The following is a 13,557-nucleotide window of genomic DNA, read 5'->3' as shown; positions in this document are numbered from 1 at the left end:
GTATTGATGTCAAATATTCTTTAATATATTTACCATGGAAAAATTAAAGTACTCACAAAATGTAGATTGAGAGGCGGTCAATGACTTTTGAGGGGAAATTAACGCATGGAATTTAATATTATTTAGGTTGATATTCTTGCTTATTATTTCAGAAAAAAATCTTAAAAATTTCAATATGAAAATTGAAAGCAATTCAAAAAAATTGCTAACATGTAAATTTTAATATCCTATGCATAATTTCATATTTTGAACATTTTTTATTTTTGTTTAAAACTTAAAATTTTGCGAATTTAATATAATTTATAAAATATAATACGTATATATATTTAAAATACACTAAATTTAATTGTTAATTGACGTTTTTGGGAATGAATTTTATCAAAACATGCCTGAATCCGAAAATTTGAAAGAACGAATTACACAATCATATATGTAGAATTCAAAATACAAACTTAAAGATTGTATACGTTTAAAATTATTCAGATTGTGTTTGATTTCCACTCATTCTGTTTCTTTTGAACTCTAACACTAACATTTCATGATGATTACATGATCCATTTATACATGGTTGAATTGTTCCAGATTCTACCAGAAAATCAATCCAAATTTCTCAAAGCATTCATGTTGATTGGACAAAATTTAAAATTTATCAGCCTGTTTCCAGAGAAACTCATATATTCCCTAATGAAATGTAATTTTTGCTACATTTATTTCAATCAAATTTCAAAAAATTGACTGCAGAGCTTGAAAAGGTGATGAATCATGTTGTTATTAGATGTACATATTAGATTTACTATTTCCAAAAAATGCTCAAATTTGAATAGTTTTTAGAAAATTTGGAATTACACTCCTGACATTATATATAATTAAATGTTTAAATTTTATTTATTTTTCCCTTTTAATTTTATAACGTGCTCTATCAAAACTAACCTCTCAATTGAAGGCCACAAAATCTAAGTAGTGAGGGTACACAAATTTTGTATGGAGTACGGTTCAATTTTTGAGAGCCTCACTACTTAGATTTTGTGACTACCTTATATTTATTTTGATCAATCTTAATCGGAATTCTGGTATTTTATATATGTAGTAAATAGAATATGATAATATAAATTTCATGAAAGATTTATGTAAATATCACAATTCAATTGAGAGATTTCCGAACAAAAATTCACGATTATTTACCATTTTGAAAGGTAATAAAAAAAATTGATAATTATCGAGGCTAATAGGAAAATTAATTGAATCAATTCAAAATTAATAAATTTGATTCTTTAACAGCAGAATTTGTCCATCAGCGTTTCACATCTTGACTCAAATGTATGAATTGCAATCTGCTTAGTCATTAATTCAATCGTTTTAATGATTTAAAGCTAACATATCATTATGCAGCTTTGATTCAAAGTTTCCATCAATATATTTTTTTATTCAACTAATTTAATCAAGTTTCATAATACATATTTTATGCTATTACATGGACATCATTTTTTTTAGTCCCAAAAACATAGAGTTATCAACGATCTTCAAATATCGTAATCCTTTCAAATTCGTTCACATTATATATTAAAATCATTATCTATTCTTGTCTCCTATCAAAACATTGGATTTCTGTTATCTTTTCTGGATTTATCTCTAAAAAATCTATTAAAACTGCTTTTATAACTAAACACTCTAAATATTGAGATTACACTAATGTACGTTTTTCGTTAAATCATACACTTCAACTTGAATATTGTTGTAATAAATTTCTTAATTTTTTTTTGTTTTTGAGATGATTTCCAAAGGCTTTTTGACATGACTAGAAAAATCATATGTATTAACGAAGATTGAATTATTGGAATTTTACATTTTCTGAGTATTTTTTGATTAAATTTGAAATTCAGAAATGATTAAATGCATAAATCATTATAGTTTATAACGGAGAGTACATATAATAATCCTTAACATATTTAACAATCAAATTCAAGAATAAAAAATTAAATAACAATTAAATTCACATAAATTATACTTAAATCCAACTATACCACCATGATATAGTGATATTCTATATCATGAAATCTCCAAAAAAAATTCAAAATCATAATTATAGAATAAAATTTCAAGCAAATTTACACTTAATTTTTAAAATTCAAAAAAATTTGGATATTTTTGCAGAAATTTAAAACGATAAATCATTGTTATTTTTAGTATTAATACCAAATATATCATTAAATTCACCATATTGATTATATGAAAATAATAATTAAAAAGATTGGTGTATTATTGCAAAAAATCTTTAGAAAAATGAATCAATAAAAGATAAAAATTTAACCTCAAATCGAATTATCTGCTAATCATTATAGTTTTAACAATTTGACAGAATTGTTCAAATCCTGGACATATTTCCCAAAATGAAAGTAATATCGGACAATTCAATCTTTTACAAATGTGCATTTACTCTATATGTATAGCAAAACAAATTCTTGTTATGTTTCAAAGCTTAAGTGCAAAAGTCTGCCCCATATCTATATATTCACGACATTCTTTTGAGCATTCTTAGACTTTTTTGTAGGCATAATATATTTTTCTTTTAATATCGTGATAACAATGACAGTGTGGACTACACCTGATAAAATAATGCAACAACAATCAGCAGAAAGGCGTTCTTAATGAATTTTTTATATAACGATGAGGAAAAAATGAAAATCGGGCATGAATCATACATACACTGGCTATAATATGAACGAAATGACTAATGCCTGCGTCGAAAGAGTAATTCAACCAATTGATCACAAAAGATGAAGTGACTACTTTCCAAACATTTATAGATCTTTCAATTTTTTAATCAGCCGAACAATTTAAAGGACAATTTATGTAGTTTCGAAATGTGAGTGAAATAACAAGCCGACCAACTAAACAAATTTTTTCATCGAAGGTTTCAAATTTAATGATTTTAACTATATTAACCTAAATATGTTTTAAAGTGAGGCAATAAAAATAATGTAAACTTCACAATCTCGGGATCACAAAAGATAAAAACCATTCAAATAATTGAGACATTTTATAAAGAAAAATTGAGATACCACGAATATCGTTCTCATATCACTTTCATATAATGCTTGTTGGCAAACCAGCTCCAGCATTCAAGGGCCAAGCTGTCTTCCCAGACACAGACTTCAAGGAAGTTTCTCTTGAGCAGTACAAGGGCAAGTGGCTCGTCCTCTTCTCATACCCACTCGATTTCACATTCGTCTGCCCAACAGAAATCATCGAGTTCTCCAACAAGTACGAAGAATTCAAGAAGATCGGCTGCGAAGTCCTCGGCTTATCCGTTGACTCCGTCTTCACACACCTTGCTTGGATCAACACACCACGCAAGGAAGGTGGCCTCGGCGAAATCAAGTACCCACTTATCGGCGATCTCGGCGCTAAGATCGCTAAGGAATACGGCTTCTACATGTGCGAGGCCGGCCACACACTCCGTGGTACAGCTATCATTGACCCAGAGGGCATCATCCGCCACGTCCAGATGAACCACCCAGATGTTGGCCGTAACGTCGATGAAATCCTCCGCCTTATCAAGGCTTACCAGTTCGCTGCTAAGCACGGCGAAGTTTGCCCAGCTCAGTGGCACGGTGAGGGCGACCTTACAATCAAGCCAAATCCAAAGGCCTCTAAGGAATACTTCGGAAAGGCTAACAACTAAGCTTTCTATTTAAAAATTAAGGTCTGATTGATGTAACTTTTAATCTTTTTTCTAAAACTTTACAACCAACAATAATAACTTATAGCAATCTTAAATTCTTCATAATACATTTTCTCTTTGATCATATCCAATATCATTTTAAGAAAAATCCACCAATATTTAAGATAAATCGAATTTACAGAGAACAAACTCATAATAATTATAACCATTAAAGATTTGAAGCTGATTCAACCGTAAATATTGTAAACGAAACACCGGATTGGATTTTTGATCGTGTGATCCAATTGATTTCAATTAACAACTTGTATACAATAAAAAATACTCTTTTATCCTAAGCAATTCTTACATCAAAATCATCAAGGTTGAATTGTTAGGGAAATCACACAAAATAATCTTAAAATTCACTTAAATACGTAACTCGTATGTACATGATGATACTATTTAATATTCAAACAATATATAAAAATGATAAAATTATCCCCAAAAGAAAACTCTATTGGTTGATCTGATAAAGCTAGTATTATCCGGAGGTAATCTTCTAGCTCTTTGTAAGTCGATAGTTCTACCATTTGGTAAGGATTCTGCTGATTGAATGTATTCATCGTTTCTGGAATCTATAACATGCTCAATAACTTTGTAATCATGGAAACGTTTACTGAAAGCTTTTGTTTCCTTTTTTGGTGGATGAAATTCTCGATGTAATTGATTTTGTTCTACGCGGTAGTTTCTTTGAATCTGTTTAGATGCTAGTTCTTTTTGTCGTTTCAATGAAGAGTTCAATGCACGCTTTTGAACTGTATATTGTGATTCCCTTGTAGTAGATCTCGAAGTTTGAGCTATTTGTGGCTGTTTTTCTTTCTTTACAATAGCTTGATCGAAATTCTCACCTAAAATACTCTTCATGTTGTCACTCCATTGAAACGCACTAACAGGTCTTCTGGAGGATAATGCAGGTCTCATATAAAATCTGTCACTTTTATACGTTTGAGCACAATCTCATTTTATCTAAGACATAGAGTTGCGAATTTTGATTCACATCTGAGAAATAACCCAATTAATGCATCCAAATGAATGCAATTACACGCTTTTACTTTCAATGTCATTCGAATTATTGCAGTGTAAGGCTCATTTTTTCATGGAACCATGATATATATACGACAAGGAAGCTAATTATTTGTCAATCCAAAAATTGTTAATGATTTCAAAGTAAAAAAATTATGAGTTCAACGTTGCAAGGCATATTGGGATATAATCTAAGCAAAGGAAGTGAGAATAAGTCTGAAGAATACCTTGAAGATGAGAAGCCTCAATATGTTGATGCAACAACACAGCAGCAAAACGATGCATTTGCACCAATTCCCATGCCACCTTCACCAGAAAAGAAAACAGAGGCTGAAGAACCACCTAAAGAACAAAAAGAACAAATAAATGATAATCCTCTTAATACAGTTTTCGAGCCATTAATTAATAAAGTTGAAGAACAGAAAGAAGAAGCAACGAAACCAGAAGAAAGCAAACAAGACCAGCCTACAGAAACCAAACCCGAAGAAAACAGTACTAATCAGGAAAAAGCTGATGAATGTAATGATAAAAAAGAAGAGGAAACGAACCAAAATCAGTCGGAAGATAATATCCGTACTGATGTGAATTCTGATACAGAGCTAAATATTAACATTAAGAAGCTTATTCCTACTTTACCTGAAGATGAAACAGAAAATGCCGAAAACAAGAAGCAAGAAGAACCAAAAGAAGATAAACAAGAACCAATAAATGAAATCAAAGAGAACATTCAGCAAGCTGAAGAGCAAATAAAAGACAAAGAAAATAACGAGCAAAAGATCGAAAAGAAACAAGAAGAGAATCCAGAAAACCAACAAGAAAATACAGAAAATAAAGAAGAACCAGAAAAGAAACAAGAAAATCAAATGATTGCAGAACCAATTCACGAAATTCAAGAAAAAGTGTTAGAAATACCAATACAAGAAGAAAAACAAGAAGAAAAAACAGAGGATAAGCCAGAAGAAGCCAAAGAAGAAGAGAAACCAGTTGAAAACGAAGAAAAAACTGAAGAAAAAGAGGAAAAACAAAATCTTGAAGAGAAAATCATCATTGAACCAGTAAAAGAGATCAAAGAAGAAATAAAAGAGTCTGTAGATAACACTCCAGCAGAAGAAACAGAGAAAAAACAAGAAGAAAATAATGATCAAAATGAAGAAAGCAAAACTGAGCTAGAAATGTCAGAATTGATCAAAGAAAAGCTGTTTAATTCACAAGATGACCAAAATAATGAAGAAAAAGAAAATGATTCAAATCATTCCAAAAACAGTTCATCCAGATCATCGAAATCGAGGCATTCCATGGCAGAGCCACTTCCGCCCCTTCCAAATGATGAAAACGAAAACAATGATGATTCGGATAATCACACAGAGACCTTTATTACGACCGACGACACTCCCCTGATCTTTAACTACGGACAGCAGCCATATTTCGATCCTAAAGCTGTCGAAAAAGCCTACAATGACTTTGCAAAACACGGAGCGCCGCCACCGCAGAACCTTAGACCAGGGATCGTTCAGTATATCAACAGGAAGAAGGCCACAGCGCTCATGGATAGCGATTACGACCTCGCAGAACAACTCGACCAACAAATGATCGAATTATCTCGTCTCGGAAACGAGAATGGAAACGACTACCACAGTCGACTTAAGAGCCTTGACACGAGAACAAGTGATTTACAAGGCGAAAAGAAGGCCATGGAAGAAATGGCGTGAAAAACTGCAAAAACACGAAGAAGAATGCGAAATCAGGCTTGAAAAGTTGAAAGAAAAGCAGTTACAAGAGCTGGAAGAGCAGAAAGCTAAGTGGCAATCGCAAGAATATTGCAGGCAGTTCTCTAAGCCATCAATAAGACTACTGCAGCTCCGTCACCAAGAGAAGAAAATGGCTTTGTCAAGAAGATATCATGATGCAAAAGTGACAAAAAAGTTGGCCGATGATTTACAGAGCCAGGAAGAGAAGCAGGCCGAACAATTGTTAGAGGAAAGCATCCGCAAAGAGATAGGGATGATGAGGGAGAAACATTGGCGCGAAGAAGAAAAACTCAGAGAATATAATGAAAAAACAAGGAATGATCTGGAGACACAAAAAGCAAGAGAGCTAGAACCATATGATAGCGCAATGAAAGCTATAACTCATAAAAAATCGGAAAAACCAAATCCGAAATTCACAAAATTGCCAATTAACTTGACATCAGCAATTGCAGCTCAGACATCGACAATGAACCCTCAGCCGACAATTGCAACACCAAGAACAGTGTCTAGAATGAAGCAGTTTCGAACAGAAAAAAAGGAAATTTAAATTTGACTCCTGTTGATGATGAAACATTGTCAAGAGCACAGAAAATGAGTAGAATGAATCCGACACCAAGAGGATCAACACTTGGATCAAGGAATCAATCAAGACAACCAACAAGAATGAATTCGCCAACAAAAAGACCAAAAACGAATTCGGATTCTAGATTTCCAAAATTATAATGTGTTTATTTATTTTTGTTAGATATGTTTTTTTGTATGAATAAATGTATATTACTTGCTAAATAATTTAAATTTATAATAATTCTTGAAAAATATACAAAGTTATCAATATGATTTAAAATGTTAGAGAAATAAGATCATAGTTAGAGTAATAGATAAATAACATGGCTTCTATGGTTAAAAAATAACAAAATTTATCGAAACAAGCAGAAATATTGTCTTCGAACTAGGTTCAAAACAACAACAAAGTGTAGAAAAGCTCTAATCCTATTGGAGAATCATTATTGTTGATAATTTTCCTCATCAGTTGCAATAAAGGAAAAAAAGAAAAAAGGAAATTTGCTTTCGGCGGGACTCGAACGCGCGACCTTAGGATTATGGGACCTACGCTCTACCGATTGAGCTACGAAAGCTTCCACATTTTAGAATTATTTTGTAATCATATCAATTATTTAACAATTCAAATTTTAAATTTTCTAAAACATATTAATAATTGAAAACCGCTTCACTCATTCAATTTTTAATCTATTTTGGTAATATATATATATAAATCATGAATATATAAGTTTAAAAAAAAATTCAATTATTTAGTAAGAACTATGGTTTAATTTTTGCACCACGTGATATTAGAAATTTAGTTGTTTCTTCCTATTATGAGTTATTGAACAACTAAGGGGAGTCATATATGAACCCTTTGCATTGATGTCTGCTCCATTGAAAGTAAAGTTTCTATAATTTCTTTATTACCATTACATGCTGCATGATGAAGTGCAGTATCATTCAGTTTATCTCTTATGTTGATATCAGCACCATTTGAGATAAGAAATTTTACTATTTCTTCACAACCATTTTCAGCGGCATAATGAAGAGCAGATTTTTTATAATTGTCTTCAATAGCATTGACATCAATACCGCATGCAATTAGAAGTTCTTCAATTTCTTTACTATTTTCTCTTGCTGCAAAATGAAGAGCATTAAAACTACGAGAAGTTTTTGCATGTATATCAGCACCATATGCAATAAGGAGTTCTGCTGTTTCTTTACTGTTAAACAATGCTGCAATGAAGAGGAGTCAAATCTTGATTATTTTGCATTAACATCAGCTCCATGCGATATAAGAAGATTTGCAATTTCTAAACTATTATATTGTGCAGCTATATGAAGAGGATTATCTAACATACTTTTAATTGTAATGTCATCCATGGCAATAAGAAATTCAGCGGCTGATTTGTTATTAACAACTGAAGAATAATGAAGTGCAGACATACCTCCTTTATTTGTAAAATTTATATCGGAAACATGTGAAAATAAATATTCAATGAGATTAGGAATAAAAAAACAAGGTGAATAAGTAAAACATTCATTAAAATCGTTTGTTTGATCTAAATAAATGAAATATGCACGAATATTATGATAGTAATAGCAATAATTCAATTCTATTTCGAGGTTGTGCTCATTCATTAGATAAGTAACAAAATCAATGTTATGTACAGCTAGTGAATATTGCATACAACTGCCATTAATTTTTTGTTCTTTCATACATTCACTCATAATATCTGGATTTTCTCCTAAAAACGAATTATAAAGACAAAGACGAGTAGTTTTTGAATTATATTTTGATCTCAATAGTTTGAAACATTTAACAGATCCATAATAACTACATAATTCAATCAGTGAATATGGAAAGTCTTGAATTGGATATAAATCAATTTTCGATTTTTGATTTAAATTAAAACCTTCTTGTTCAGTGAAGGAAATAAATGCATCAATGTCATCATTCACAATAGCATTATAAATTGTGTTTTCTTCATGAAGATTTGGAATGGATTGAATAATGTCATATTTATCAAGGTGAAATTCTTGGCAAAGTTTTGTCATGAGAGATTTGTATCCTTTAACATATCGATTATTAAATCGAATGATACCTTTAATAATATTTATCATACTATCTGCACTAGAATATGATGTTTCGATCAAGTTATTTTTGATTTGTTTGTAAACATTTGTAATTTCTTCACCTTCGTTAGACCGAAGCCTGTGTAGTGCATTAAATGTATCATCATAATCTTTATATTTACTGATAAGCTCGTTATAAATATGATGGTCGCTCATAAAAAAAGTATTTTTATCGGCGTGAAGACACAAAACAAGACAATCATTCAATATACCATAGTGAATGCATTCAAATACAAGAATTATACTTAAAGTCGATTTATTTATTGAAATTGAAATTATTTCTGTTTGAATACCAGAAAGAAAGAAAAAATACTTTGTATGCTCATTTAATTCTGATATCAAGAAAAAGCATGTGAGCATAGCAGGTTCAAAAGAATTTTTTTCTACAAATGCTCAATCGAGTTAAAAATACTAATTGAAATATACGAAATTACAAAAAGTAAACATTTTATTCATATATTACTTAAAACTCATGTGCTTATTCTCAAAAATGGTCGAAACAATTTTATGATCTTAAACTTTGAATTTTAATTATGCCTTTATTCGTTCAGTTGAGTATATTCGTACAAACTCTCGTTATCTGATAAATTAACTATAATAAATTAACATTTTTAATAATTTGATGGTATTATTGGCTTGCTAGTATAATATAATATAAATTAGAGTTTGTTGCTCTAGAATGTATCTGGAACAATTGCATTGATCTCAGATTAAGAAATACTGCTAACAAGTTTATTATTTGCTTGTGTTCTGTAGAAAAACGAAATAAATCAAATCTTATTCATTGACTCGAATTGTGTATGAAAAACTATTGATTCAGCTTATGGGATATTGCTGCTCGGAGCACTTGCGAGATTTATGCCGAGCATAAATTTGAATGTCACTTTTTACCCTCAACAGCCCTTGTATAGTAATCTCAATTCAAATGATATTTAATTATTAGTTCAAACTTTTTCATTTGTGTTTTCAATTTTCAGAGGTTTTGAAAACAAAAATAATAGACAGGCTGAGAATTCGTACTCTATATTATATGGTATTTATATAACCTATATATTCTTATCGACTCTCTGAAAAAAGTTGTCATTTGACAAGACTGACATGACAACATTTTATAATAATGTTTTTCTTGTTATGTGCCCGTCTTGTTGGAGCTACATTTGAAGAACAATCTTGCAGTGTATGCAAGATGCTAACATGGCGAGTTCCACAATTGCTTGCACAAGGTAAAAGCGACGAAAAAATTTCAAGGGAGTTCAACTGTTTTTGCCCGCAGTAGAGTCAAGCTCCGCGTATGCATGCCGAGAGTATTGTTCTGCCATGAGGGCTCACAAGCGCGAAATAATCAGATACATTAAGGCAGGCGAGAAACCATCAGAAATATGTTTTTCACATAAGTTTTGCCCACAAAGCACCAATGGACATGCTCATCAAAGAGTATTTAAGAGAAGAGTTCCAAGAAGAGAATTAAAACCATAATTTCTGGAATAAAAGTTAATGCAAAAGCTTGAATCTTTACATTTTGTTATATAGTTTGAGCATATACATAACAACTAATATCGAAACATTTTATGTTTATATGTTTTCAAGAAAATTGAATTCTCAATAAGAAAAAAAAGTTTATTCTAGCAATAGTAAAAATACATCGTAGTGAGTAATGAGTCTACTAAGCATCTTGCTCATGGACATCGGATTTCTATGATAATTTCATGGGAAATGTGAATTTGATATTTTCATTTCTGGTTTAATAAACGCAGGTAGGTCCTTAATGTTTGCAATAAACCGCAACAAATGTGTTGGATTCGGTTTCAATATGGAATTTCTGGCCTATTGGAAGAAGTCGCCTTATGCTTCAATTGATTTTTTGTGTTCTATTCAATTTTTTTTGAAAGGAAATGCCATCATTCGCTGCAAATTTTTTGGCTCAATCTATTGTCAGAAACGTGAGATTGAATGTGTATTTCTTTTTATGCTTGAAACTTTGGATATAAATATATAGTATTTCTAATTCTCTTTCTAAATTTCATAAATATTTTTTTTTCAAATGTATACTTTCTGACAAAGAGAGTCTCAGGAAGTACTCAAAATGTGATTTTTAATTTCATCACTTTTTTGGCGACACTAAGCGATTTTATTTAGAGAATTATTTTGGAAATTAGAGAATTTTCGAGATCAATTTCGTAAGTAAAGAACTTATTAGGAGATTGATAGGATATGGATATATTGCAATAAGACATTAGAACAATGTGATACTTAGCAAGATTAGATCTGAATATGGGAAATGAAACTGCAAATTCTCTAATTTTTTTTGTGAGCATTTATTGCATTTATTTGGTAAAGCTCACACATTGAACTGAGATTCTTTATGCGCTAAAGTATAAAAATAGTAAGTTTCCAATGTGTTTTTAAAATAATTGCACATAAACAAATACTGGCTGGAGCAATGCATTTAAAATATTATTAAGATTTATCATCGAAAATTATCAAAATTGATAATCCAAAAAGTCTTTGTAATATCCTTATGCATTTTTTTTCATTATTTATAATGAATTTATAGGCTTTAATGAAAATAAGAGAATGACTAGAATCATATTCTCTCGGCACATAGAATTGAAAATGGAGTTACTATAAAACTAAATGGATTTATTATTTTGGTGTAAAAAATAAATAAATTCAATTATTTAGTAAGAACTATGGTTTAATTTTTGCACCACGTGATATTAGAAATTTAGCTGCTTCTTCCTCATTATGAGTTATTGCACAACAAAGGGGAGTCATATCATGAAAACCCTTTGCATTGATGTCTGCTCCATGTGAAAGTAAAGTTTCTATAATTTCTTTATTACCATTACATGCTGCAGTGAAGTGCAGTATCATCTTTATCTCTTATGTTGATATCAGCACCATTTGAGATAAGAAATTTTACTATTTCTTCACAACCATTTTCAGCGGCATAATGAAGAGCAGATTTTTTATAATTGTCTTCAATAGCATTGACATCAATACCGCATGCAATTAGAAGTTCTTCAATTTCTTTACTATTTTCTCTTGCTGCAAAATGAAGAGCATTAAAACTACGAGAAGTTTTTGCATGTATATCAGCACCATATGCAATAAGGAGTTCTGCTGTTTCTTTACTGTTAAACAATGCTGCATGATGAAGAGGAGTCAAATCTTGATTACTTTTTGCATTAACATCAGCTCCATACGTTATAAGAAGATTTGCAGTTTCTAAACTATTATGTTCTGCAGCAATATGAATCGAAGATTTACGAGACATTTTAATTGTTGTAGCAACATTGGCTCCATGGGCAATAAGAAATTCAGCGGCTGATTTGTTATTAACAACTGAAGAATAATGAAGTGCAGACATACCTCCTTTATTTGTAAAATTTATATCGGAAACATGTGAAAATAAATATTCAATGAGATTAGGAATAAAAAAACAAGGTGAATAAGTAAAACATTCATTGAAATTGTTTGTTTGATCTAAATAAATGAAATATGCGAATATTATGATAGTAATAGCAATAATTCAATTCTATTTCGAGGTTGTGCTCATTCATTAGATAAGTAACAAAATCAATGTTATGTACAGCTAGTGAATATTGCATACAACTGCCATTAATTTTTTGTTCTTTCATACATTCACTCATAATATCTGGATTTTCTCCTAAAAACGAATTATAAAGACAAAGACGAGTAGTTTTTGAATTATATTTTGATCTCAATAGTTTGAAACATTTAACAGATCCATAATAACTACATAATTCAATCAGTGAATATGGAAAGTCTTGAATTGGATATAAATCAATTTTCGATTTTTGATTTAAATTAAAACCTTCTTGTTCAGTGAAGGAAATAAATGCATCAATGTCATCATTCACAATAGCATTATAAATTGTGTTTTCTTCATGAAGATTTGGAATGGATTGAATAATGTCATATTTATCAAGGTGAAATTCTTGGCAAAGTTTTGTCATGAGAGATTTGTATCCTTTAACATATCGATTATTAAATCGAATGATACCTTTAATAATATTTATCATACTATCTGCACTAAATATGATGTTTCGATCAAGTTATTTTTGATTTGTTTGTAAACATTTGTAATTTCTTCACCTTCGTTAGACCGAAGCCTGTGTAGTGCATTAAATGTATCATCATAATCTTTATATTTACTGATAAGCTCGTTATAAATATGATGGTCGCTCATAAAAAAAGTATTTTTATCGGCGTGAAGACACAAAACAAGACAATCATTCAATATACCATAGTGAATGCATTCAAATACAAGAATTATACTTAAAGTCGATTTATTTATTGAAATTGAAATTATTTCTGTTTGAATACCAGAAAGAAAGAAAAAATACTTTGTATGCTCATTTA

General features: G+C 30.4%; 2 protein-coding genes, 1 non-coding gene and 3 pseudogenes across 6 annotated transcripts; 2 read left to right on the top strand and 4 right to left on the bottom strand.

The window, feature by feature from the left end:
• Positions 1-3,080: 3,080 nt before the first annotated feature.
• TVAGG3_0280800 (thioredoxin peroxidase) lies at positions 3,081-3,766 on the top strand (the record flags this gene model as incomplete). The annotated part of the gene is made up of 1 exon (XM_001313355.2): positions 3,092-3,682. One exon carries the CDS (start codon positions 3,092-3,094, stop codon positions 3,680-3,682), a length of 591 nt encoding a protein of 196 aa, XP_001313356.1.
• Positions 3,767-3,790: 24 nt separating this feature from the next.
• On the bottom strand, positions 3,791-4,804 carry TVAGG3_0280790 (uncharacterized protein; the record flags this gene model as incomplete). The annotated part of the gene is made up of 1 exon (XM_001313356.2): positions 4,157-4,642. The coding sequence occupies one exon, from the start codon at positions 4,640-4,642 to the stop codon at positions 4,157-4,159; it is 486 nt and encodes a 161-aa protein (XP_001313357.1).
• A 102-nt stretch (positions 4,805-4,906) lies between these two features.
• Positions 4,907-7,219, top strand: TVAGG3_0280780 (annotated as a pseudogene). The gene has a single exon: positions 5,044-7,039. A coding segment is annotated over exon 1 (1,996 nt).
• A 336-nt stretch (positions 7,220-7,555) lies between these two features.
• TVAGG3_0280770 lies at positions 7,556-7,628 on the bottom strand. The gene has a single exon. It is a non-coding gene; the product is annotated as a tRNA-Met (tRNA).
• Positions 7,629-7,812: 184 nt separating this feature from the next.
• TVAGG3_0280760 lies at positions 7,813-9,327 on the bottom strand (annotated as a pseudogene). The gene has a single exon. A coding segment is annotated over exon 1 (1,515 nt).
• A 2,532-nt stretch (positions 9,328-11,859) lies between these two features.
• Positions 11,860-12,242, bottom strand: TVAGG3_0280750 (annotated as a pseudogene). Its single transcript has one exon — positions 11,860-12,241. A coding segment is annotated over exon 1 (382 nt).
• Between the last annotated feature and the right edge of the window lie 1,315 nt (positions 12,243-13,557).

This window comes from Trichomonas vaginalis, chromosome V, assembly GCF_026262505.1.
Source record: "Trichomonas vaginalis G3 chromosome V, whole genome shotgun sequence".
Classification (NCBI taxonomy): Eukaryota; Parabasalia; order Trichomonadida; family Trichomonadidae; genus Trichomonas; species Trichomonas vaginalis.
Note: the sequence above shows the minus strand (reverse complement) of the source record. Positions and strands in the feature narration are given on the sequence as shown.